The sequence below is a fragment of the Sus scrofa genome, chromosome 7, assembly GCF_054392235.1.
Source record: "Sus scrofa isolate SSC_HxYL_T2T_F1_AM1 chromosome 7, Sscrofa_HxYL_maternal_Yorkshire_Landrace_v2.0, whole genome shotgun sequence".
In the NCBI taxonomy this organism is placed as follows: domain Eukaryota; kingdom Metazoa; phylum Chordata; class Mammalia; order Artiodactyla; family Suidae; genus Sus; species Sus scrofa.
Window position 1 is genome coordinate 64,671,865 of NC_139389.1, and position 27,645 is coordinate 64,699,509.

At 39.8% G+C, this 27,645-nt stretch overlaps 1 protein-coding gene across 7 annotated transcripts in view; it reads left to right on the forward strand.

Moving 5' to 3' along the window:
* The first annotated feature begins 293 nt into the window (after window positions 1-293).
* UBE2Q2 (ubiquitin conjugating enzyme E2 Q2) overlaps window positions 294-27,645 on the forward strand; it is a 60,408-nt gene continuing 33,056 nt past the window's right edge. For 2 of the 7 annotated variants that reach the window (XM_021099009.2, XM_084968686.1), the window contains exons 1-3: window positions 1,006-1,510; window positions 14,500-14,601; window positions 20,309-20,413. In XM_021099009.2, coding sequence (XP_020954668.1) covers window positions 1,322-1,510; window positions 14,500-14,601; window positions 20,309-20,413 — 396 coding nt within the window. In that variant the 5' untranslated portion in view covers window positions 1,006-1,321. Of the gene's footprint in view, window positions 651-1,005; window positions 1,511-14,484; window positions 14,602-20,308; window positions 20,414-27,645 lie in introns of those variants that run through there. The other 5 variants (XM_021099010.2, XM_084968687.1, XM_084968690.1 and 2 more) reach the window with 4 other exon arrangements.

Genomic DNA, 27,645 nt, shown 5'->3' on the forward strand with positions numbered 1-27,645 from the left:
ACTGCTGGGGATTCCAGATAAGAGTATTCACTTAGTAACACTGGGTGTCTATTATGTAAAAGGCCTTGTTCTAGGTCCTGGGATTATAGCTCTGAATAAGACATTCATGTCAGGCAGAAACAATGAATAAACAGGAAACATATCTGACAGTGATAGGTGCTGAGCAAAAAATCAACATAGGATGATGTGATACAGGCTGACTGGGCGGCTATTTTAGATTAGGTGGTCAGCGTGGCCCTTTTAAAATGACATTTGAGCTAAGACTACTGAAAATAGGCAGCCCTGCTTCCAGGGGACATGGAGAGGGTTATCTTAAGCTTGGGAAACAGCAAAAGCTCAAGGCATGAAAGAGGGAGAGAAAGTGAATACACGAGTGAACAAGGGTCGGGGATATGAGGAAGGATGAAATTGTGGGGGGTGGGAAGTAGCACCAGGCAGGGCCCAAATGATCATTTTCGGTAAAAGGATTGTTTGAGAGCAAAGCAGTGCGTAGAGTCCGGCGAGAGAGTCCTGGCAGGAACTCAAGCTGGGAAGGTGGTGGCTAGGTGACTAGGGTGAGGCTTAGCGGAGACGCAGCTAGCTGGGCCGGTTTGGGTCCAGAGCACTGCCCACAGCCGGCAGTCTCCCACCAGGGCCCGGAGCTGGGTCAGGTGAGTAGGTGGCCCGCTGAGCGCTTCGCGGAGCACCGCCCCCAGGGGCCGGCGCGCGTCCGCTGCCCCGCCGACGTGGCCGGCGCACTAGGCCGTGCACGTGTCTGGTCTCAGGCTAGGGGGCGGGGGCGCGGGGGTCTCCGGCTCCTCCCGGCGATCAGGGTCTCGAGCGCCAGCTGGCCCGAGCCTGGCGTCCGCGGGCGCGAGGAGCAGAGCAGATGGGCCGGCCGAGAGGGGGCTGGGTCACGGCGAGGAGGGGGCGGCTGGTCGGGCGCGCGCGCTAGCCGCGTGCACGCGCCGGAAACGGGGGCGCGCAGGACGCGCCGGACGCGCCGGGGCGGGGAGGGATGGGGGCGGGGTGGGGGCAGCCCTTTCCCAGGCGGTAGCGGGGGCGGTGTCGCAGTTGCCCTTTTAAGCCGCCGGGCCGCCGCCTCCTGCCGGTGGAGTCAGTTACAAAGGGAGCAGCCACCCAGGCCGCCACACAGCCGCTCGCCGAGGCCTCAGAGCCCCTCGCCATTTTCTAGCCTCGATCTAACGCGGGCCGCGGCGGCGGGGAGAGGCGGAGCCGCGAGAGCGCGGCCCGGGCCGGCCCCGCGGGGCGGTCGCGGCCGTGACGGCGGCTCCGGGTCCGGCTCCGCTTCCGCACCCCTCCCGCCGGAGATGAGGGGAAGATGTCCGTGTCAGGGCTCAAGGCCGAGCTGAAGTTCTTGGCGTCCATCTTCGACAAGAACCACGAGCGATTCCGCATCGTCAGCTGGAAGCTGGATGAGCTTCACTGCCAGTTCCTGGTGCCGCCTCCGGCGCCGCCGGGCAGCCCGCACTCCCCGCCGCCGCCGCTCACACTCCACTGCAACATCACGGTGAGGCGCCGGCCGCAGCCCCGCAGGGCCGAGCCAGGGCGGAAAGGGGCGCCCCGAGTGCCGGGACAAAGGGGAGCCTGCCGTGTAGAGGCCCCTCGGACCCCCGGGCTGGGCCGGGCGGGGCGGGGCGGGGCTGGTCCGCCCCTTTCCCCGGTGAGGGGCCGGGCCCAGGCCCCGGCGCGACTGCGTGCCGCACGGGTGGGAGGAGGCAGGCGGCGCGTTTCTCCGGCTCTCCCTGCGGGGCCGGGTTTGAGGCTGTTGGCTCTTCTCGGCCCCCGTCGCTGCGCCCGGAGGAGGGAGATCATGCCCGCCGAGCTCTCGCCGGGTCGCCATGGCAGCCCAGAGCCAGGGGCCTGCCCGGGGGTCGCGGCGCGGCGGGTCGACCCCGGCTGTTGTTTGAGCCCCGGCGTGGCGGGCTAAAGGCCCTCAAGTTTGAACGCCTCCTTCTCCAGTCGGGGCTCCCTGGTTCTGCCCATTTCTCCAACTGTTTTTTAAGTTTGTGCTGAAGGATAAACTAATATCGAAAACTGACACGTTTGAGGCAAAAAAAGTTGAGCGTGCAGCCTCTGGCACTGTTTGAATCACCCCCTTCTGTTGGCCTGGCTCCGCGCTAACGCGTTTCTGAAGGAGCATTGAACCTTGGATGCGGCAGGTGTTCTGGGGGTATGTTTGTTTAGCTCCTCCGGGGTGTAAGCCGTTCACACTGGGAGCAGACGAAGGGAGCTGCGTGCCCGAGTCTACTGCTCAGAAAAATACTTTTATGTCCCAAAGCCGAAAACACCCTTTAAAGCTCACTCTTTCTCTTCATCTGAGAAACCCGATTCATCATAAAATAAGTGTTAAATAAGTATGATGAGGCCGTTCATTGTGAAATTGACTTAGGGTATTGGTCCAAACTGCAGAATTTTAAAAAATTTTATAACTGGGAATCCACATGATGATTTCACGTTTCTCTGTGAATACATGGCTAAAACCAAGCCTGCGTCTTTAATCTCCCTTTGGTTAAGTCAGTAGGTACTTCAGTGCCTAAAGCATGCCTGGTGGTCTGGAATCTGCAAAGGCCTTGAAATTATCATAATTAACATTAACATAGTTTTCAGAATACTGGGGAGTAGGTGTATATTTAAAACCAAAAAACACTAAAGTGCTGTACATAGCTGTTGTGTTGGTTTTGCAAAACTGGATAGAGCAGTCCCTGCTTTGGGAACTGAGTTTTCCTGGGAGGAGAGTTTTATATAACAAAGTGTGACCAAGTTCTGTGATATCATTATGAAAACCAAACAAAGCAGTTAACTTGCTTGATGGGAGTGGGGTTGGGGGGCCTTTCAGAGAAGGCCTTGAGGAGAGGCTGATTGTGGAATTGGGCTTTTACAGGTGAGGAGAATTTTGGAAAGTGAAAGGGCATTCAGCAGAGGACACCGAAGCTTGGGAAGATACGGTTTTAGCTGTAGAAGAGTTATAATGAAACTTGAGAAGCCCAGGCTATAGGCTGGTGAAGGAGAAGATTTTCCAAGAATGGAAAACAGGAAGTAGTAGTGAGCATGAAGTAGGTGACAATAAAGAGACTAAGTCTGAGTGGTAATTATTCAGAAGTTGAGAAGTTGAGGTCTGGCCAGGAAAAAGGGCTGATTTGAATGATAGACTGAATTTGGAGGCTTATGGGGGAGTTGCTAAGTTACTCAGGTAAATGGAAAGATGTGTTTGCCATCCAGGACTAGGGGTGGTTCTCTGTGGTGGGTGGCATCAGGAAATGTGTGTGTGGTTTTGGTTATCCCAGTGGGGGTTGGATGGTGGTGTTGCTGTACTGCATTTAGTGCCAAGGGCTTAGGGATGTCAAATGCAACGTTGAGGCAGCCTGCCACAACAAAGAATTATCTCACTTCAAGTGTCAGCAGTGCCCCATTGAGAACCATATTGGAGGCTGATAGAGTCAGCTGCATTCAAGGTACTGAGTGATGACCTGGATTAGGGAATAGAGCAAGAAGTAAATTAGATTCTCCTGGTGAAAGGATTTGGTGGGGACTAGTATACACTAATAGAAACTATTCAAGTTGAGATGTTAGTGAATTATGGCACAATATCAGAACATAATTATCGTGGTAGATGCTCAGTGTATTATGAATGTGTGTTAACTTTATTATGGGGAAACATCTAACATGTTCTAGATAGAATTGGCTAGTGTGGAGAACCTTCATGTACCCAGCCTCAACAGTGATAACTTTGGGCCAATCTTATTTCATCTATCCCCACCTCAGATTATTTTGAAGCAGATTCCAGACATATCACTTCCATCTGTGAATATTTTGGTGTATAAAAGATAAAGACTCTTTATGCATGGCTGAGTGTTTAGATAAAATCTACATGGTTTGCTCTTGTTGATACCATTTTCTTAGAGGGGAAAGAGCAAGGAAAAAAATGCGGTTGGATTTCAAATGCCAGGACCTGTCTCCTGTGATTTGCTGTTCTCTAAAAAGTTTTAGCTTTTTTTGAAAAAAAGTGGTTTTGATTTTTTTTTTAAGGTTTTCCTCTTAAATTTCTTCTTCTTCTCAAATATTTATTGAGCTTTTCTGCATCCCAGGCCCTGTCTTCTCCATGCTTACCAGGAAGAATCCTTAGGCAGTTTCTGTAATGTTTAAGTGAATGGTACCTCACTAGTTTCCTTCCACACATGCATGTGGGTTTCTGAGTAATCCTCTAAAGATATTGCGCCCCCTATTTCTTTCAGGCTTCTGTATCAGCAGTTTTTTCCATATGGAATGTGCCCCTTACCCCACCCCAATCTGTCTTAACATGTCTGGCCATCCCCAAGGCTCTTCTAGTCGTATGCTGTTTACGCTGATGTCTGTTTCCCTTCCTTACTGTTTAGTCCTTATTGTTCACTGCTTTGATTGTGTTTTCTTACTGTTAGAGTTCTTACTATTTAATGCTTTGGTTATGTTTTTTTATAATAGTTTTGGATTTTTTTAAAGACTTTTATGGTGGCAAGGAAGAATATTCTATAATTATGTAATTATGCTTTTCATCTTCCACTCAGTAAATATTTGTACTATCGACTATATGGCCATCATTCTAGCTGTATTCTGTTTGAACAGAAATCTTTTTTTTTTTTTTTGGTCTTTTTGCTATTTCTACCATTAACTACCAGGAGTTGGTCAAAAGTGCGAAGAAAACATCAAGAAAGTCATGGATATTGCATACATATTTAAAAGGCCACTTTCGGCTCTGTAGGAAATCTGCCGTTTGACTTCATGTGAGAGAACCTTAAGATGTAAAAAACAAAACAGATGTTTTACTCTTTAGGCCAAGGTAATGGAGCTAATTTTTTTTTTCTGTTTTATAAGTTTGTCGTATCTTAAATATGAAGGGAAAGAGTGCTATTTTCAACTTCAAAGAGTCCTTTTTAAAATTATTTTCTATGAACTCGTGATAAAGATTGTCAGGCAAACTTAAAAGTATTGTTTTTCCATTTTCAATAAATAGATCTAATTGCCAGTCATTGCTGACATCCAGTTGTTATGTTCACACCTGAAAACAAAGCAGCTCATTTTAATAACCTGTGCAGTCTTATTGGGAGCTAGTGTAGGACTTCTTTTAATCCTTTTGAAATATTGGCATAACTTGGCAACTCCATTATACCTTTTGAGGACTTCCTGGCATCTGGGAATTCTTGGTAGGGAATCACAGTTTTATAATGAAAAATATCCTCCCCCCCCGCTCCCCAAGCAAATTAGCTGGTAAACAAAACCTCATCGTACTTTATTATTTGTGTAGCATAAGTCATTATTTTTTCTGCATGAGTGGTAATTTGCCAGACTATTTGTGGTGGAACATTTTTTTGTTTAACTGATTAAATTTCTATTCATCCTTGCCCAAAAGGCCTCCCCCCTCCCACCCTAACAGCAAGATACTAAATTAAAAATGTAAAGAGTTCTGAATTAAGGAGACAAAAAAAAGATCTAAGTCTTTTCTTAGTAGTTGGGCCCTTAAGCAAATTACTACTTTTACTGTGCTTTTCTATAAAATAGGTAATACTTTTTGTCGCACATGAGAGCCTGTATAGGAAAGCTCTTTAGCAGTGATAATGTTCTCTATGATATGAAAGTGATAGTGTTATTAGTGGCCGAATAACACTTTTTGAGGATAGGATGCTTTTTTAATAACTTTTCATGGGAATTAAACCCATGCTGTTAATTTCTTAATTTTTCGTGTTTCTAGTCTTTACGCTGATAAAAAGTAGCCCAGACAAGGTTATACAAAGGAAATAATGAACAAAACTTGACTAAAGAGCCCAAGACCTTTTCTTTGGTCTCTTCTCCTGGGATGGTTATTTTTCCAAACTGAACTCTTGGAGAATCTTTTAGAAGTATTAGAGCTGTCAGTTAATAAGCACAGAACTGGTACTCTCAATCCAGAGGAACCATTGTTGCCATTCATTTGACCAGTTTATGGTATAGAGTCATATTCTTAGTCATTATTCGCTCCTCCTTAATCTCCATTTTTATGCCCTTCCTTGAAAAGAACAGATATGTGAAGAGGAGGCTTAGGTTTCTGTTTTGTGAATGTGTATTGTTTAGTAACTTGATTTTTGTTTTGTTGTTAAACTTCCTTAGACCTGGAAAGGATAGTATTAGGTAAACATTAGCTAGTTGAGTGGTGCCAAATGTAAAGCCTTACTGGAGAGCCAGAGTGGTAAAGCAGAGGTCCCTTTTTTCCCAAGGCCAGTGTAATGGTGTTCTGTGTTCTCTTGCAAAAGATCATTCTGAAAGACAAAGCAGACTCAGAACCTAGGAAACCAGTGGTTTTTGCAGATTAGATGGTTTGAATCCTCTTCAGCACTTTTGTTTTTTCTGCCTCAGTTCATTAGAATGATGTTTTGATTAGCTGTAATTTGCTACTTGGAACAAATAAAGTTTTTTCAGATCACAGGAGTATGTATGCATTTTTCCTTTACCAAATGTTAGTGTTTTTACTCTGCTTCTGTGGGCTCTGGTCATGTTAGATACTTAGCTGTATGTTGTTTTCTTGTAAAATTATTAGCAGGGATCAATTTCTTTTAAGGCTACATTTGTGACATGGGAGTTCATGGGCTAGGGGTCAAATCGGACTATGCCACAGCTTGCATGGATGCTGGATCCTTAACTGACTGAGCAAGACCAGGGATTGAACCTGCATCCTCACAGACACTGTCAGGTTCTTATCCACTGAGGCACAATGGGAACTCTCAATTTTTTCTTCTTTTCTTTTTCTTTGCTTTTTTTTTTGTCTTTTGTCTTTTGTTGTTGTTGTTGTTGTTGTTGTTGTTGCTGCTGTTATTTCTTGGGCCGCTCCCACGGCATATGGAGGTTCCCAGGCTAGGGGTTGAATCGGAGCTGTAGCCACCGGCCTACACCAGAGCCACAGCAACGCGGGATCCGAGCCGCGTCTGCAACCTACACCACAGCTCACGGCAACACGGGATCCTTAACCCACTGAGCAAGGGCAGGGACCAAACCCGAAACCTCATGGTTCCTAGTCGGATTCGTTAACCACTGTGCCACGACGGGAACTCCTCTTTTTTTTTTTTTTTTTTTTTTGTAGCTTTTTTTTTGTGTTGTCAGATCATTTAGAATTTTATTAAGGTTCCATATGGTAATTCTGTCAATTTATTTCATTTTTCATCCTACATTTATTGCACAGCAAAGTTCAAAGATAATGTGTCCCATAACTTTTCTCCAGAAGAATTACAACTGTTGTATTTCTGAACCTTCAACAAGAAGTATGTGTATTAATTTTTTAAAAAGTTACCAAAATCCTTGGAGATGGCTATGTCATCCTTGGAGATGGCTATACCAGAAACTGAGCATTCTGGCAGGCAGTTTTGCTGGCTGATGCTTGATAAAGAGCCACATATCAGTCTTTTGGTGGATTTATGTAGAAAATAAAGTTATTTCTGAACAAGACAGAAATTCCTCAAGCAATGACAAGCAAAGAGGTTACTTTGATTAACCTTGAGTTATGTTGCCTCAGATTAGGACAACACAACATCACATGTTGGCAGTGACAGTGGTGGTGCCGGCCTACACCACAGCCACAGCAGCTCAGAATCTGAGCTGCATCTGTGACTTACACCACAGCTTACAGCAATGCCGGATCCTTAACCCACTGAGCGAGGCCAGGGATGGAACCCACTTCCTCTTGGATGCTAGTCATGTTCGTTATTGCTGAGCCACAATGGAAACTCTGGTAGGCTGTCTGTTAAATGTTACATTGAACAAGCCTTGAACATGATGTAGAATTTGTGCTGAGGGTTTAGTTTCCAGAAGTGGTGGTAGTGGATATTTTATAATGTGGAAAACAAGACATTCTTATTTTAGAAATCTGGAAACCAGATGTTTAAAACTAGAAAAAAAAAAAAATCACCTGTAATTCTACTACTCAGGAGACACCACTGTCAAAATATTGGTATATATTTTGTCATTTGGTCCTCTTTTCTCTCATGTTTATATAGATTCCCTCTCTCTTCAAAAAAAACAAAAAACAAAAAACAGGAATTCCCGTCATGGCTCAGTGGTTAACAAATCCGACTAGGAACCATATGGTTGTGGGTTTGATCCCTGGCCTCGCTCAGTGGGTTAAGGATCCGGCGTTGCCTTGAGCTGGGGTGTAGGTACCTTGCAGACGTGGCTCAGATCTGGCATTGCTGTGCCTGAGGTGTAGGCCAGCAGCTACAGCTCTGGTTGGACCCCTAACCTGGGAACCTCCATATGCCGTGGGAAGTGGCCCTAGAAAAGGAAAAAAGACAAAAATAAATAAATAAATGAATAAATGAATAAAAAGTTTAAAAAATCAGATTATTTTGTCTGATTTTTCACTTAATGTATATCTTTGTGGTACAGTGTCTTCAGCTATCATGTGCTGTCCTGTTATATGACTGTAGCATTGAATTAGTCATGTCTCCTACTATTGGACATGAAGGTGGTTTCTATTTTCTATTTTAAATAATGCTAGCTAGAGCTAAATCCTTATGTATATAGGTAATGTACTTAGAAATTTTCCTGGAAGTGATAGCTTTCTGTTCTTATGGATCAGTTGGTTTCTGGAGATGTTGTAGTAAATTATATTGTATAGGAACTTACTTTTTTCTTCGAGGCAGCAACTTTTATTTATTAGGTTGATAAACATATTAACAAGTGTGAAGTGAAATGGGCATTCTCACAGTTATGGCACCAAGAATAAATATCTGTGACCCTCTAGAAAATAAATTGGTTCCTTTAAAAACAAAACAAAACAAAACCCTTTCTCTTTGGGCAGGATAAATGCTGGTACCCCGATTGGCCAACATTCTTGTGATGGTTCAATCTCTAAAGGGCTCTAGTCCCAGAGAAAGCCCAGCCAGATTTGCCTGGTTTAGCTCATCTGACAGCTAACCACTTAGGGGTAGGATGGGCTGGTAGAGATGTGTGATCAGATTTTGGGTCAAGGGATGGAGGTTGGAAGATGGAAAACTAGCCTCATTAACAGAGTGGTGAAAGGGTGTTTCTTCCAAGGAAGAAATTCTGAGAATAAGGGTGAAGGGTTGGGGGTGGGGAGGCAAGCAGCTGTTCTCAGTTTTTGGAGTCAGGACTCTTTTACATTATTAAAAATGTCTTGATGGCTCAGGGAGTTTTTCTTTACTAAGGTTATCTATCAATATTTATCATTAGAAATTAAGACAAATATTTAAAATATTCATTAAGATAAACTGTTACCTGTTAATATAAATGTTTTTATATAAAAGTGAAACATGTTAATACAATTTTTTTTTATTTATGAAAAATGACATTTTTTTCTAAGCCAAAAAGCTTTAGTGAGAATAGTGGCACAATTTAACTTTTTTTTTTGGCGAATCTCTTTGATGTCTGGTCTGTCATTTGCTTCCACATTCAGTCTCTTGTGGTATGTTGTTCTGGTTGAATTAAGAAGAAAATCCAACTTCACACACAGATGTTTGGTTGGAAAGAGGAATATTTTAATAGCCATTTTAGATCATGTAAGTTTCCTACCCCAAAAGTTGTTTTTGTTTTTGCTTTTTTGTTTATTTTTTTGTCCATACCTGCAGCATGTGGATGTTCCCAGGCCAGGGATCGAATCTGTACCATAGCAGTGACCTCAGCTGCAGTGACAACATCATATCCTTAACCTGTTGCACCACAAGGTAACTCCAAAACTTGGTCTGTCTTAAACCTTGAATGGATTTTTTATCTTTGCATGCATAATATTATGACATCATTGATTGGTCAGTTAGAAAATATTGGTTCACTAAAATCTTAATAATGTTGAGACATTTCATTATATAACATGAAAACATTATTTTCATTAATATCACCATCAACCTCATCAGAATACTCTTAGGAAGCCATTAGGCTCACATTGGTGAGTAAATGTTTGGCACAATTCTAATTTTTGCTTGAAACCTTGAGTTTTACTATTGGCAATAAATACTGCCTTTATTTTCCTTGAAATGATGGGCTCTCTTCATTTTTTTTTGAGAAAACATCCATTAGAAACCTAAGTTGGAATAACCATCGTTTGTCAGTTATTCTTTCAAGTGAAAATGTTGTTCTATGAAAGTGGTTAGTTCAGCTCACATCTCAGTCACACAAGTGCTTTTTCTCAAGTATTCTGTAGGAGTGCTCTTGTGTGCTTCCCATTTCATCATTTACAATATTAGGAGACATGAGGGTTGAGCTTTAGAAAAACAGCTGCCTCATCAGGCGTTCTTTAAATTCTTTTAGCACTTTCTACTTTTAAACACCTTGAATGCGTGATGGTGAATACCATGACTTCAAGTATGGTTTGGTGTCACTACCTTTATCAGTGCTAATTTTACCCATCATTATATTTGCATCATTGGTGCAAATGTCTGTCTGGAAAAGGCAATTAACGTCTTAGTATTCTTGTAGAAATAGTTTGGATCCAGGAGTCTAAGGGTCCCACTTTGAAAACTGTTGAAATAGTTGCTTGGACCGACTTACTATATATCCTGTCTTCTTAGGTATAGGATTAGAAGAATAAGGCATAGGTAGTGACTGATCTCAGTGTTTGTTCTTTTTTTTTTTTTTCCTCCAATTCTCCTCATACAAGTTTGAGGGGTTTTAGTACAGAGCAACATTTCATATTTTATTCTGCTTATGCAGAAATTTACTATGCAAACGCTAATATACACAATGAAGCTCAAAATTTTTTTTTAAGGCTAAAGAAAATACAAATATAAAACAATAAGAATGGTTTGGCTTTTTTTTTTTTTTTTTGTCCTTTTAGGGCCACAAGCAAAGCATACGGAAGTTGCCAGGCTAGGGGTCAAATCGGAGCTGCAGCTGCTGGCCTGCACCACAGCCACAGGGACGTCAGATCTGAGCTGCATCTGTGACCTACTCCACAGCTCACAGCAACGCCGGATTCTTAACCCACTGAGCAGAACCAGGAATCCAACCTGCATCCTCATGGATGCTAGTCAGATTCGTTTCTGCTGAGTCATGACAGGAACTCCAATAAAAAAGGTTTGGATGGTGTGTTCCCAAATGAAGAATTTGAAGACAGTGAGGTACTCAATAAATAATTCTCTTTAAGAATAGGATTAATTTTGAAGAGAATCTACCTTTTAGCATTAAAGAGGTTTGGGACACAGTAAGAGTTTTACAAAGGAGAGTACAAAAATAAACCATTACTGAATGGATGTAATGATGTCCTACTTCAGTGCAATTTTTTTTTCTTTGAAGAACATTTGATAAAATGCTTTAAAAATGACCAGTTTCTGTAGCATCAATTATATTATAATTTGTATTATAGTTTTCAAAGCAAGACTTCTTTAAAACTGTTTCTGCAAAATTGTTTTTCTATGACTAGAACCTAACGGCAGCTAATACTGCTAATGATGGCTTTTCCCTGATACATAATAGAAAACAGTGCAAGTGAATACAGTTAATGTTAGTAGGGTGAAAACATGTAATGGTTAGCTTGTTAACTTCTAAAAATCAACATATGTAATTGTGCTTTTATTTTTTAATTTTTAGGATTTTTGGCCACTCGTGTGGCAAATGGAAGCTCCCAGGCCAGGGATCGAACCCTTGTCACAGAAGTGACAACAGAGTCCTTAACTGCTAGGCCACCAGGGAACTCTTGTTGCTTTAAAAAATGTATGTAGTCTGACATGAACATCATGACTATTTTCTCGATCAGTCTCCCAAAGCAATAGAAATTAGAGCAAAAATAAACCCATGGGACCTCATCAAACTGAAAAGCTTTTGCACAGCAAAGGAAACCCAAAAGAAAACAAAAAGACAACTTACAGAATGGGAGAAAATAGTTTCAAATGATGCAACCGACAAGGGCTTAATCTCTAGAATATATAAACAACTTATACAACCCAACAGCAAAAAAGCCAATCAATCAATGGAAAAATGGGCAAAAGACCTGAATAGACATTGCTCCAAAGAAGATATACAGATGGCCAGCAAACACATGAAAAAATGCTCAACATCGTTGATCATGAGAGAAATGCAAATCAAAACTACCATGAGATACCACCTCACACCAGTCAGAATGGCCATCATTCATAAGTCCACAAATAACAAGTGCTGGAGGGGTTGTGGAGAAAAGGGAACCCTCCTGCACTGTTGGTGGGAATGTCAACTGGTACAGCCACTATGGAGAACAGTTTGGAGATACCTTAGAAATCTATACATAGAACTTCCATATGACCCTGCAATCCCACTCTTGGGCATCTATCCGGACAAAACTCTACTTAAAAGAGACACATGCACCCGCATGTTCATTGCAGCACTATTCACAATAGCCAGGACATGGAAACAACCCAAATGTCCATCAAAGATGATTGGATTCGGAAGAAGTGGTATATATACACAATGGAATACTACTCAGCCATAAAAAAGAATGACATCATGCCATTTGCAGCAACATGGATGGAACTAGAGAATCTCATCCTGAGTGAAATGAGCCAGAAAGACAAAGACAAATACCATATGATATCACTTATAACTGGAATCTAATATCCAGCACAAATGAACATCTCCTCAGAAAAGAAAATCATGGACTTGGAGAAGAGACTTGTGGTTGCCTGATGGGAGGGGGAGGGAGTGGGAGGGATCGGGAACTTGGGCTTATCAGACACAACTTAGAATAGATTTACAAGGAGATCCTGCTGAGCAGCATTGAGAACTTTGTCTAGATACTCATGTTGTAATAGAACAAAGGGTGGGGAAAAATGTAATTGTAATGTATGTAAGGATGTATGTATGTATCCTTACATGTATGTAAGGATAACTTGATCCCCTTGCTATACAGTGGAAAAATAAAAAAAAATAAAATGAAAAAATAAAAAATGCATGTAGTAATAGCATTTCTTGATAGTACTCAGTTTGTGTGATGGACTGAAATATTGGAATTTTAGGATATTGGAATTAGTTGTCAGTTGCTCTGTAACAAATTTAGCAGCTTAAACGTCTCAAAGTTTCCATGGTTTAAGAATCCGTGCTTGACTTACCTGAGTTCCCTGGTTCCAGATCTCTGACAAGGCAGTCAAGGTGGTGGTCACTGCTGTAGTAATCTCAAGGCTGGACAGGGAGAGACTCTGCCTCCAAGTTCATTCATGAAGTTGTTGGTAGGATTCATCTCCTCACAGGCTGTTGGTCTGAGGGCCTCAGATTTCAGCTGGCTGTTGGTCAAAGGCTTCTCTCAGTTGCTTGCCAAGTAGATTTGGGCCTCTCTGAAGGGAGCTGGCTTTCATCAAGGGGAGCAAGACAGAACTCATCTTTCTATAACCTAATTTCAGAGGTGATATCCATTACTTTTGCTATATTATGTTTGTTAGAAGTGAGTCATTGGGTCTGGGGAGAGAATTACACAAGAGTGTAAATACCAGGAGGTTAGGATTATTTGGGCCAGTTTAGAGAGGCAGGCTCTTAGAGTGTTCAAGAACATCATTGACCTCTCCGAGCTGGAGCACACAGATAGTCGCTCTGCTAGGAGAATGCCTGTCTCAAAGCCCAGCTCCCGTGACAAAAGAGAGCTGTGTAGTCCTAAGATAGCTCTGTCTATGTTTGTTTTGCCTTTCTAACACCTGCTATGTTTAAGAAGTCATCTTAACCTCATTTAAGAAATCAGTCCTATAGAAACTGCATTCCTCCTTGCAATCTGAGAAGGTATGGGAAGTTACTGGGAAGAAGGCAAAATTAAATAGGATTGATTTTAGGGACCAATTTTCTAACAAAAAAATTTCAAAGTAACTTCTGTAATTATATTACTCAGAAGCAAGGAGTATAGTGAGTAGAAGATTTTTAAAAATCATCTTTTTTTTAGCAGTTGTAAGGATTTCAGAACATGTGCTCAGATATGTACTCCTTTGCTTTATTTTAAAAATTCAGAATTATATTTTAATCTAGATAAAGCTTAGAAATATAGCTTTATTATATTAACAGGCAAAAAGTAGTGTGGCTGACTCTATAGACGTATTTCGAGGTTGGGTTTTTTGGTTTTTAATTTGTTCTTCCTTTTTAGGGATTTATTATGATTCCAGATTTTAAAGCCCTTAAAAAAAAAGTTAAAGCTGGAGAATCCAGGCCATGATAGACCTTTCTTTAAAAAGGAAGTAAGCCCATCTTGGTCCTTGAATACCATTTTTTTCTGCTTTTGATGAAACAACTTTTGCAGTTGTATTCTCTTCTGTTTTTATAAAATCATACTGCCTACTGAGCAAAGTCTTTTTTTTTTTTAAGACTTGTAAAATATGTAACATGGAACAAGCAAGATGATTAAACCACAAAACTTTATTTTTGTTTAAAATAGTCCATAAAAATTTTCTTTCTCCACACGTGGATTTTAATGTTACTTTTCTTCCCATGATATATTTTACTTAAATTCATGATCATCTTGCCATTTTCATGGTGAGGTTTAATTGCATATCCAGGTAAGCCTGTATGTAAATGTGTTTAACATAGGTGTTTCTATAACAGGAATCTTATCCATCTTCGTCACCAATATGGTTTGTGGACTCCGATGACCCAAATTTGACATCAGTCCTGGAACGTCTAGAAGACACTAAGAACAACAATTCGGTGAGAAAATAAGCCACACTGCTTTTTTTCTCCTCATGAACATATAGAAATAAGTGTTGAGGTAATATGATATAAAAGCCTGATGAAAGATTATTTGATAACACCTGGTCTTTAGCTCCTCTAAGATTTTTTTCTTGCTTTCTTGCTTTTTTTTTTTCTTTCAAATTCTACTGTTTACTCTGTGGTTTCTCATTTTTATTCCCCATAGGTATAGTCTTCATTTATAACAGGAATTAGGTGGTCTCTTTTTCTTGGCTCCTAACCATTAAACCAAGCAAATATTATTGGTTGGGACCGCTGGTCAAGGTAGGAAGTAAAACAGGAGGAAAATACCAAGGTAGATGTGAGGGGAAAATAAGGATAGAATGACATCAATTGCTTTTTCTGTCAAGAGTCTGTAACTCTGTAGTAAAAGCTAAAGGTAAGCAAATAAAAAGTCTTCTTAATATATATAGATATCTAACTTTCCATTTTACAAAATATTTTAGAACCTGATTTCTTTGATTAATATATAAAGATTATATATTATATATAATCTTATATATAATCTTTGATTTAATATGTAAAGATATTTAATTTTTCCATTTTACCTGATTTCTTTGATTACAAGACTAATAAATGACCATTGTGAGAATAAAATTAAAAACAACTAAAAAAGGAAAATAGAAATCTTTCTTAACTTTTTCTATTTGATGTAACCATTGTTGACATGATGGCTAACTTTTTTTTTTTTTTTTTGCTATTTCTTGGGCCGCTCCCGCGGCATATGGAGGTTCCCAGGCTAGGGGTTGAATTGGAGCTGTAGCCACCGGCCTGCGCCAGAGCCACAGCAACGCTGGATCCGAGCCGCGTCTGCAACCTACACCACAGCTCAGAGCAACGCCGGATCGTTAACCCGCTGAGCAAGGGCAGGGACTGAACCTGCAACCTCATGGTTCCTAGTCGGATTTGTTAACCACTGCACCACGACGGGAACTCCCTGATAGCTAACTTTTTATCAGTATTTTTTTTTCCCTGGCTGGTAAAATACATGAACTCTTATACATATTTTTAAGTAGTTGAAGTTACAGTCTGTGTAGTCTTATATTCTTTTTTTAAAGTTAACATTAATCATTACATTTTTCTGGAGTTCCCGTTGTGGCTCAGTCGTTAACGAATCCGACTAGGAACCATGAGGTTATGGGTTTGATCCCTGCCCTTGCTCAGTGGGTTAAGGATCTGGCGTTGCCGTGAGCTGTGGTGTAGGTTGCAGATGCAGCTCGGATCCCGTGTTGCTGTGGCTCTGGCATAGACCAGCGGCTAACAGCTCCGATTTGACCCCTAGTCTGGGAACCTCCATATGCTGCAGGAGCAGCCCAAGAAATGGAAAAAAAAAAAAAAAATCATTACGTTTTTCCATGAGGTCATAAAGACCTTATAGAAAAATACCAATAATTTTTTGCAGGCGACTTGATTGTTTACCTTAAAAAAAAAAAAAAATCCAGGGAGTTCCCACTGTGGCACAACAGAAACGAATCCGATGGGCTAGTATCCATCAGGATGCGGGTTCGATCCCTGGCCTTGCTCAGTTAGTTGGGGATCTGGGTGTTTCCGTGAGCTGTGGTATAGGTCACAGACGTGGCTGGGATCCTGCACTGCTGTGGCTGTGGCGTATGCCAAGAGCTATGCTCCGTTTCGACCCCTAGCCTGGCAACTTCTATATTCCTCGGGTGTGGCCCTAAAATGCAAAAAAAAAAAAAAAAAATCCAGAGGAGTCAGCGAAAAAACAGTTTTTAAGATGACTGGTTAAAAGTTCTGTTATATAAAAATTAAGCTTTGCCACATATCAGCTATAATCAGAAAATATAGTGGACAGGAATTTTATTGACAACTACAGTTAAATTAAAAAAAATTAAATACCTAGAAATAAACTTAAGTGTGCCAGATTTATATCAAGAAAACTACAAAAATTGGCTGAGTAGAATGAAAGCCTTGACTACTATGTTCCTAGATGGGCAGACTCCATATTACAAATGTGTCAGTTATTTCAACAGCTTCATGTTAGTTTATAAATTGAATGCAATTTCAACAGGGTTTTTTTTGTTTGTTTTGTTTTGGAACCTGGCAAAATGACTCTAAAGTTTGTTTGGAAGAGTAAATAATAAATAATGAAATTTTAAAAAAAGTGTGAGACTTGCCAGGCCAGATATTAAATAAAACAATACACTGACTGGATAAAGGCAGAAGTTCAAGAGTCATGCAAATGAGAATTTAGAATTAGTTACATTGTGCTAAAATACTCAATAAGGAAAGTATAGTTTATTGTAGTAATGGTATTCAGAGAACTGACCATTTGAGGAAGGTGGAGACTTAATTCAGCATTTTTTGTTACACTGAATTATAGGTGGTTTAAACACATCTGTTCTTAAAATTAAGAACAGAAGGACCCTAAGTTTATAGAGTATTACAAGTTAAGGGGTCTTTAGAACCATGAAAGTGAGACACATGTTCACATCTGCAGGGAAGGGCAACTGGTAAAGAGTGTTAGACACAGCCCCTTACTGCTGCCTTCTTTTAGGCGGTTGGCTTCTAATGATCTAAATGTACAAGTTTTATAATAGTAGAGACTGCTACTATTATAAATAGTAGTCTAAAATATTCCATAAAAAATGCTCATAAAGTAAAATAACATAGAATGTAAAATTGGGTCCAGTTATATTAAAAAGTAAATTATTTACATAAAAAAACTCACCCCTCATTCTTTCTTATACTCTTTCCCTGTTATCTTATAATCCGTTTTTGATAGAATAAGCTATATTTCCTCACCTTTAATTCATTTAATTCATTATAATCTAGATTCTGCCTTCTTTGTTGTACTAAAATTTTTATCTTTAGTTGCCAAATTCAGGACCTCTTTTTTAGTCCCAAAGTTTACCTTTTTTTTTTTTTTAGGGCTGCACCTGTGGTATATGGAGGTTTCCAGGCTAGGGGCTGAATAGGAGCTATAGCTGCCAGCCTCCGTGACAACCATAGCTACACCAGACCTGAGCTGCGTCTGTGACCTGACCTACACCACAGTTCACAGCAATGCTGCATCCTTAACCCACCGAGCGAGGCCAGGGATTGAATCTGCGTCCTCACGGATGCTAGTCAGATGTTTCCGCTGAGCCATAACGGGACTCACTAAAGTCTGCCTTTTTGCAGCATTTTTTTTCCTGTTGATTCTTTCCTTATTGAAACATTCTTACATTCAACAAACTTGTTGTCCACTAATAAAGAGCTGGTTAAATAAAAATTACTGTATAGTTTTATGATAGAATATTATGTTATAGTTAAGAGTGCAGCCAGTCTTTCCACAAGAGCACATACAACTTCGCAAGATAGGCTAAAGTGAAAAAGCATAGCATGTTGTCTGTAACCTGGCCCCTTTTGTATACAATATTGTTAAAAAATCTATTATCTATGTTGGTTTATACAATTTTTTTTTTAAACCTGGGGTGGATTCAGGAAACTATTAGTAGTAGAACATAAAAAATTAACTTTAAAAAAATTGCCAGGCTTCTATGCCAGGCTCTGTGGTAAGTGGTGGGTACAAAAGACAAGTCACATCCCTGTCCTCTGGGAACTAATAATCTAACAGTGATTTCCATCAGATCACTGTCTCCTGTTTCTGTCTCTTATTACCTTGCCTTGGTGTCCTCTGAGCTCTTATTCCATGGTCTGACTCTTTCTTCTTCTCTGCTTTCTCCAAGTAATCTCTTCTACTCCTGATGTCAAAGTCATGGCCTATATTCCAGTGATTTCTAAATCTGTATCTCTAGCTATTTTATTTATTTATTTATTTAATGGCTATACCCATAGCATATGGAAGTTACCAGGCCAGTGACTGAATCTGAGCCACAGCTGTGACCTCTGCTGCAGCTGTGGCAACGCCAGATCCTGTACTGTGCTGCAGCGGGGATAGAATCCATACCTCCACAGCAACCCAAGCCACTGCAGGCAGATTCTTAACCCATTGTAGCATGGCAGGAACTCTGCTCTAGATTTATCTCCTGAGTTTGAAACCTATTATCTGTCTATATATCCTGTAGATCCAGGGATCTCACTCGGATGTGACGTGGCTGTTCAAAATGATTAGATCTAAATTTAAACTCATCTACCTCTCAATACTTCACCATCCCCATATTTCCCCTCAGTAATTCTCTCTGTGATTGTGAATGGGGCAAAATGAAATAATGAAACCTGTTACCTATGCCTGATCCTGGGAACCATCTTAGAGTTCTTTTTTATAGTAATGTTTCTTGACAGCCCTCCCCCCATCTAGTAAATTTCTAAGACCTATCTGTATACCTTCCAAATTTCTTAAATCCTTCCCCATTGCCTTAGTTTCTTCCTCCCATCCCTCAGAAACTTTTTTTGGCAGGAGAATGTAAGGTCGAAATTCCCAGACGGCATACTTACTGCTCTGTTTTTTTACTGCTTGGTGGGATTCCACCACACTCTGCCCCTCCCTCAGTGGTTCTGAGCGCTTCCTGAACCAGGAGTTGGAGTTGGCTCTACATCTCGGTCACCCTGCCTCATCTTTATAATATTACTTAGCATGAAACAGAGTTTATTGGATGGTTAACAAATCCACAGTGGGGCTTTGCTAGTTTTTAAGCTTGAGGATATTATTTGATACTAATTTACTGTTCAACTTTTCTCATTTTTGAGGAAAATTGTCCACTTTGGAAAGGCTTGTTCTTTGCTTTGTTTAACCCATTCTAATTCTGTGTCTGTTTTCCTTAGTCCTTCATAAACCTGCTTCTTTCTCTTCATCTCTTTTCTTGGTTAGAGACATCCAGGAAACTGTTCCTGACCAAGTGATGTAAGTTGCCTTTCTTGCTCCCAGTCAAGTCTACTGATAATGGCTATTCTCCTTATACCGTAATTGCCAAACTTATACATTGAAAACAATTTTTTTAAACAATGCAAAATATGTTTGTGCATATAATTTACCATGCTTACTTGCTTAAAGTAAATGTGCTTACAAAACAAATCTGGATTTAAAAATGGAAACTTGAGTTATTCTTTGGAGTTTTCCTGGTGAGGTCTTTTTTCTTGCTCTCTCTATTTTTTTTTTTTTTTTTTTTTTTAAAGACAAATACTTAAGAGCCTAGTAAGTGTCAAGTATTTCACAGAAGATTTCATTTAATCTTTACTGCTATAAGGTTTTAATCTCCTTGTTTTATGGTTGGGAAGGCTCAAACCCAGCGTGTTGGATACTGTATCCAGCATCCCCTGGATTCTTAGACTCTTGTCTGCTAGACCATATGTGCCTCTATACTTTTAAATGAATGACTGTGGAATATATAATTTTATAACCCATGTGCAACAGCACTGCCTTGTTTTTTTGTAGCGTCATTAATGTATTAATGTACTCTTCTAAGTTACTAAGAAAAAAAATAACTGAGAACTAGACAATACCTGGAGCTCCCCTTCCCTGCCTTTTTGTTGATGTCATTCTGTTAGGTATCCGTTGTAGGGGGTTACACTAAAGCCATAATAACTTTCTTATATAGCAGCCCCTAAAGTATTTTTAAATTACTGTTATTTTATCTGCAGGCTATAATTGAGCAGTAATAAACTTGTTCACTTCCTACTGGATTAGTTACAGTAGTTGTAGCATTATTCATATAATCTGAGGGCTCTTTAACATAATGCTTACTTACTGAAATGTGTTTTGTAGCTTCGTCAGCAATTGAAGTGGTTGATATGTGAACTCTGCAGACTATATAATCTTCCTAAGCACCTGGATGTTGAGATGCTAGATCAACCACTACCCACGGGTCAGGTAAAGTAAAAATTCTCTAGTGTTTTAAGAGTTAAGGTAAATATCTCAAACAAAAGTAAAATAGGATTTTTTTTTTTTTTTATACAGCTATTTAGGACTTTTTGTTTTCCTGTTGAACTGTTTTTTTAAATTTTGTTTTAGGTATGAAAAATAACGTTTTCATTCCTTGGAGCTACTGGTATTTACTCTGACAGGCAAACAGCTGATGCCCCCTCCCCACCACCACCTTTTTGTTGTTAGTATTCCTGGTTTCCATAACTGTCCCTTGCTTTTGCACTTGTTTGCTTTTGCTTATTCATTTACCTTCACCTGGAGTGCCATCTCTGTATGCCCATTTGTGCTTCTTAAGGCCTAACTCAAAGCAGCGGAAATACCCACTGGCTCACCACCACCTCTAACTTCTGTGGATTTCTGGATTTACCTATTTAGGCATAATTTTTTGAGTTTGCACTGTAATAAAGATTTAGCTCTCATACCACCCACTTACCCACCCACCTCCCCTTCCTAAAACATTATATTTAGTCATATGAATAATCACTATTTATCATTAGGACTTTGTAGAGTGTTCTATTGAGATAATTTAAGAAGTTATAAGAAGTTATAGTTTTTTTTTGTTTTGCAATGTCTTCCTTATAATAATGTCTTAGTTTAAAAAGTTGTGTTCTGTCTTTTTTCTGTGAGATCACTCTCTCGTCTAGAGCCTTTGGTTCTTCTGTATCAGTCTTGGCGGGTTGTTTTCAGCTGTCATCTTGAAATTTTTCTTGTCTCCTTTGCTGGAGTAGATCCATTGTTTCCTGATTCTGTGTCTTCTTTCCTGGCTTACCTCTTCTTAATTTGTGTGAGTGCTTAAGAAAAATCCTAAGACAACATAAAAGGGTAGAAAATTTTCTGAGTTCTGAATTTTCAAGAAAGACTACAGTCAGATTATCATAGGTTTATGCTTATTAGTTACATTACCTTATTAGCTAGGGCTAATTACCTGGTAACATGTGCATCAATATCCCATTTGCAAAATGGGAGAGATGGTAGTACACCTATATTTTAGGGGAGCTATGAAGATTAAATGAGTTGGTACATGTAGATCATTTAAAGCAGTGCCTGATGCATAGTAAATGCCCAGTAAGTGTTAATTACTATTACATTCTGCCTTCACTCGATAGTTTGGTTGAATATGTAATTCTAGGATGAAAATAATTTTCTCTCAGAATTTCAGAGATTGTGCTATTGTTTTCTAGTCAGTGGTGGTGTTGAAGCCTGATGCCTTTCTGACTCTTAAGTCATTTCTGCATGACTTTCAGGAAGCTTTTAGGACTTTGTCCTTTCCTTGGTGTTGTGAAATACCAAGACAGTGTACCGAGTTGTGGAGTTTTTGTTTTGTTTTGTTTTCCCATTGTTGTTGGGCACTCATTGTGGATGGACCTTCTCAAATTTGGAGTCTTGAATCTTTCTTTTTGAGTAAATGTTCTCATATTTTTCCCTGTGGTAACTTTCTTCATCCCATTCTGTATTTTCATTTTGGAATGCCTACTAATGGGATGTTAGACTTCCTCACTTGAGTCTTTATATCTCTTATCACTTTATTCCATCTTTTTGTCTTAATTTCAGATTCTACAACATTTTTCTTATCTTTCAGACTTCGGAAATTTTATTTGGACAGTCATAACTTTAAGTTTTATTGTGGTTTTTATTGCTGCTTAACCAGTTAACCCTAGAATTTAATGGCTTAAAACAATAGTTTATTCTATCTCTTATGATTTTGTGGGTTGATTAGCCTTAGCTGGACAGTTTTTCTGCTAATCTCACTGTGCAGTCAGATAACGTCTAGAATTGGTCGTTTGGACATGTGACAGCAGTGGGATGTCCAGCATGGCTTTTTCATTCCCATGTCTAGTGCCTCGCTGTTTCCTCACGTGGCCCTTCTCCTCAAATGGCATCTCGTCATCCTAGTGTCTTTTTCATGTAGCTTCTCTTTCTTTAGGAAGGTAGTCAGAATTTTTGTTTTTGTCTTCTAAGAGCACAAAAGTGGAAGCTACCAGGCTTTCTTAATGTTTAGATCTGAAACTGTCCCAGTGTCATTTCTACCACATTTATTGGCTAAAGCAAGTCACAGAGCCAGCCCAAACTGATAGTGGGAGGGGTTCATATAAGGGATAAATGCAGGAAGGTGTGGTTCATTGGGGGTCCTCTCCAAGGATGAAACCACAAGTTCTAAGAGCTTTTTCTTGTTCTCTGATTATTCCTTATTCATAGCATCCTATTTGTGTTTTATCAATGTAATGTATTCAAAAGTATCTTTAAGAAGTCACTTTGATACTTTTCCTGTACAGCATCTCTCTCTCTCCCTTTTTTTTTTTTTTTCTTTTTTTTTTAGGGCCATACCTGCAGTATATGGAAGTTCCCAAGGTAGGGGTCAAATTGAATTGGAGCTGCAGCTTCATGCATATACCACAGCCATAGCAGTGCTGGATCCAAGCCATATCTACGGTCTTCACTGTAGCTTGCAACAACACTGGATCCTTAATGCACTGAGTAAGGCCAGGGATTGAACCCATATCCTCAGTGGACACTATGTCAGGTTCTTAAGCCACTGAGCAACAATGGGAACTCCTAGCATCTCTTTCTCTTTAATAAGTTTAGTAAGTCTTTAATAATTTTTTCTAGTTTATTTTGGTCTTTTTCTTCTTTTTGAAGACTTTCCTCAGATAACTGTTTATTCTCTGTTGCTCATTCATATTTTTTCCTTCTTTTTTTCATTCGTATTTGAGAGAGGTACCGGAAGGCTGATTGGGAGTTCTTTGTGGCCAAAACTTGTCAACTGATAGGATTTAGGAGACAGTTTAAGCTGACTTCCAACCTCTGTCCCCTAACTCCTATATCCTGATATAATCATAAATGATAGCTGGAACTGTTTGGTTTCTCTGGATATGAAATCTTAAAATCTCTTGCTTGAGGTAGATATGTCTGCCTGGATTCTGCTTAAGGAGAGCAGTGTGTTTGAGGGCTGGACAGTGTGTTCTCTGTATGGGCTTTTGGTTAATTTATGTTTTCAGTCCTCTCCATTACACCTGCTGTCTAGTGTGCTTGGTGTCTTAGTGTCTAGAGCCCCTCCAGAGTGCTTCGGTACAGATTAGCTCCCCGATTATCCCCTAACCTATGGCTATACTTGTTTGCTTCATTAATTATTGTTTTTCCATTTGCTATCATCTTCTAACATGAACGAGTTCTTTTTGCTGCTGGTAGCCTCCTTTTATTTTTTGTTACCATTGTGTGTTTGTACAATGTTTATTCTTCATTGTAATTCTAGTGGAGCCTCAGGAAAGAGGAGAAAAATATATTGTGTTCTATTTTCCTTCTTTAGAATGTCTTCAGCTTAATGTTTTTCACTTAATAGTATATTGCGTGGAGTTCTCATTGTGGCTCATGGGTTAAGAACTGGACCTAGTGTCCTTAAGGAGGCAGGTGTGATCCCTGGCCTCGCTCAGTGGGTTAAGGGTCCAGCATTGCCACAAGCATAGATTGCAGATGCAGCTTGGATCTGGTGTTGCCTTGGCTGTGATGTAGGCCTGCAGCTGCAGCTCTGGTTTGACCCCTAACCTGGGAACTTCCATATGCCGTTGGTGCAGCCTTAAAAAGAAAAAAAACAAAAAACAATATATTGTGAATACAGTCCATGTAGGTTTACCTTGTTTTTCATGACTATGCATGTAATTCCATGTTAGGGATATAGTATAACTTGTTAATTACATGAAATGTCCTAATTTTGAATCATCCTGCATTCTCATGAAAAACATTTCTCACTTAGGTAGATTGGGGGTGGAACACAATAGATGTGCTATTTTATTTTTGGATTTTTCTGATTATGTGAAGTCGTAGTATAGTCTGTTTCCTTTTAGGCTCTTGTTTCATTTTGCTCTCAGGATTAAGTAATCTCATGGCTTGGGAAGCTTTGTGTGTTTTTTCTAAGATCTAAAGCAGTTTAAATCAGTTTTCAACTAGGACAGTTTTGCCTTCCATGGGACATGTGGAAATATCTGGAGATATTTTTTGGTTGTCACAGCTGGCCAATTTGGAGGAGTTTGTTATTGGTGTTTTTGTGGGTAGAGGGAATGTTACTAAACATCCTGAAGTGTTAGGACAGTTCCTCACAACAAAGAATTATTCAGACCAAAATATCAATAGTTCTAAGGTTGAGAAGCCCTTATTTTAACAAATATTTGAGCCTGCTCCACTTTTCCTTTTCTTCAGTCAGTTTTAGTAATTTTAGATTCTAAAATGTTGGTAACTTCACCTCCATGTTTGAAGCTGTTGTAAGATGTGCACAGTGTTCACTTTTTTTGTATCATCTTCATCTGTGGTTATAATCTTTTCATTTCTAAAGTTTTCTTTATCTTTTAAAATTTTTTTCCTTTTTGGCTACTTCACGGCATATGGAGTTCCTGGGCCAGGGATCGGATCCGAGCCAAAGTTGCAACCTAAGCCACAGCTGTGCCAATACCAGACCCTTAACCCACTGTGCCACATCCCAGCGCTTCCAAGATGCTGCCGATCCCATTGTGGCACAATGGGAACTCCCAAGTTATCTCGATTACTTTGTCAGAGGCTTTTTAAAAATTATAATGGTCTTTTGAAAGAATCAGCCTTTAGTTTTATTTGTTAAGCATGTTTTTCATTTTTTGCTCTAAGCTTAATCATTTCTCCTCCTTTTCTAATTAATTGGATCAATGTGATTTAAATTGCTTTTTTAACAAACATGTTGTAATGGTATTCATTTTCTTCTGAGTGATTTTTGACTTTATTCCACAGATTTAAAAATTTAGTATACTTCCTAAAAAACAGTTTGTATGTCCTAGGTAGTTTGATTTAATATCTTGCTCATATTTCTCTTCTTATTTTTTGAAAATGTTTTGAATAGTATGTCTTGAAAACCTGTAAACATAAGTTTAGTATAACCAGTACTTACAGTGAATACCTGGGAACTACCACCCGGCCACCACCCAGGTGAAGAATAGAACATTGCCAGCACTGCAGAGTTCTTCTGCAGCTCCTTCCAGATGATCATTCCCCTGTATGCTAATCCTCCCTTTACTTTTCTCTAGTTTTTTTTCACTCATTTGTGCACCCCTGAACAATATGGTTTAGTGTTTCCTGTTTTTTAGCTTCATATTAAGAGTCGTACTACATTTGTATTCTTTCTTGTTTGTCTTTTGCTCTGCATTGCACATTTTTTCACTCATATGTGTACCCCTGAACAATATGGTTTAGTGTTTCCTGTTTTTTAGCTTCATAGTAAGAGTCATACTACCTATGTATTCTTTCTTGTTTGTCATTTATATTGTGTATAGCTATAGTTCTGTTTCATTGCTGAATTTATTTCATTGTTTGTACTATAACATTTATCCATTTGTCTGCTTATTGATATTTGGGTTAATTCCCATTTGCTATTAGGAATAGTGCTACCATGATCATTCTTTTTTTTTTTTTTTGGTCTTTTTGCTATTTCTTTGGGCCGCTCCTGCGGTATATGGAGGTTCCCCGGCTAGGGGTCCAATAGGAGCTGTAGCTGCTGGCCTACGCCAGAGCCACAGCAACGCGGGATCTGAGCCACGTCTGCGACCTACACCATAGCTCACGGCAACGCCGGACCCTTAACCCACTGAGCAAGGGCAGGGACCGAACCCGCAACCTCATGGTTCCTAGTCGAATTCGTTAACCACTGTGCCATGATGGGAACTCCAAGCATGATCATTCTTGTCCATAGGACATGGTACCTCTATGCAAGTATGTCTCTGGACACATAAATGTTTAGGTTTTGGATTATGGGAGCATGAGGGTCAGTTTCTTCTTAAAGTCAAGAATTATTTAGAAAAAAATTTTTTTAACATTGCCAGGTGGCTTTGGGGTTTTTTAGTTTTTCATTGTGGTTAGAGAATATAGCCTATAACCTTTCAGCTGCATTATCAGCATTGCTTAGACTTAACCGTTGATACTACTGTTGTCTTTGCTTATTGCTGTGTATGTTCCGTGGTTGCCCCTCTCTGAAATACATTCCTGAATAATGTCTATTTTTTTTCTAGAAAGGATTTGTGGAGATGTATGGAGAATGTTCCTTGAATATTCAGTGTCTATTTTTATTATTCATTTAACAAATATCTCTCTGACTCAGTATAAAGTACTCTGTGTATTCTTTTTAAGTGCGGAGGATCCATTGGTGAATAAATGCAGGTATGGCTCCCATCCTGATGGAGCTAGATATAGAATTCTAAGTTTATAATTGAGTCTCTTTCACCTTCTTTACATTTTTTCCTTCTGACATTTATTGTTGCAGATGAAAAGTCTGATGCCTGTGTAATTCATAGCTTTTTCTATATTTTTTCTTTCTGGAACTTGATGGGGTTTTTCTCTTTAACTGTGAAGTATGTTATACTTTTCAACATTCTTTTGGGGTATTCAGAGCCATTTGATATTCTGAAGGCCTTAGATAGTTTGGCAACTTTTATCTCTTTCTTTCTCTTGTCTTCTGAATGAATGCCTGGTGGCTATTACATCTCTGATTCCTGTCTCCATTTTCTGTAACTCTTTGTTCATCACCTCCCCCTCTCCTCCCATCAAAGGGAATGTCACAGTTTGGTTGTGTTAATAATCATAAATGTTTTGTTCATTCAAGTTCATTGTGCCCTCTGGCCTTCTGAGTTTATGTTTTTTTGTTTTTTCTTTCAGGAGGGGGGTCTTTCTGATTTCCCCAGAACTGTCTTGTCTTTTACATAATTGTGGATGCAGTATCTTCTCAGTTACTCCTAAAGATTCCAATTAGATTTTTGTTTTATTCTGTTTTATTCAGTAATGCTTCAGGTCAGTTCTTTTGTTTGTTCAGCTTGGTGCCTTTCTTTCAGAGTGCTCCTTTTTTTCAGTATCTTGTGATTCCTGCTCGTTTATAGATGAAGTATACCATTGACCAATATCAGTTGTTATGAAGGTCCTTAGCAATTACTAGTCTTTTTTGCTGTGGCCATCCCCTTCTGGTTCACACAGCAGTGTTCTGCCTGTGGCGTGTGAATGGGGGAGGTGCTGGCAGGTGGACTTTACAACTCCTGAGTAAAAGGAAGAGAAAACTGTGGAGACATTTTGCTGCTACATTGAATTACATCAGACGGTTCTGTCTTTTCTCTCTGGTTCTCACACAAGAGGCCATCAAGATAGGCCTCTTATATGAACGTGATCCTTACCAGCTGTGG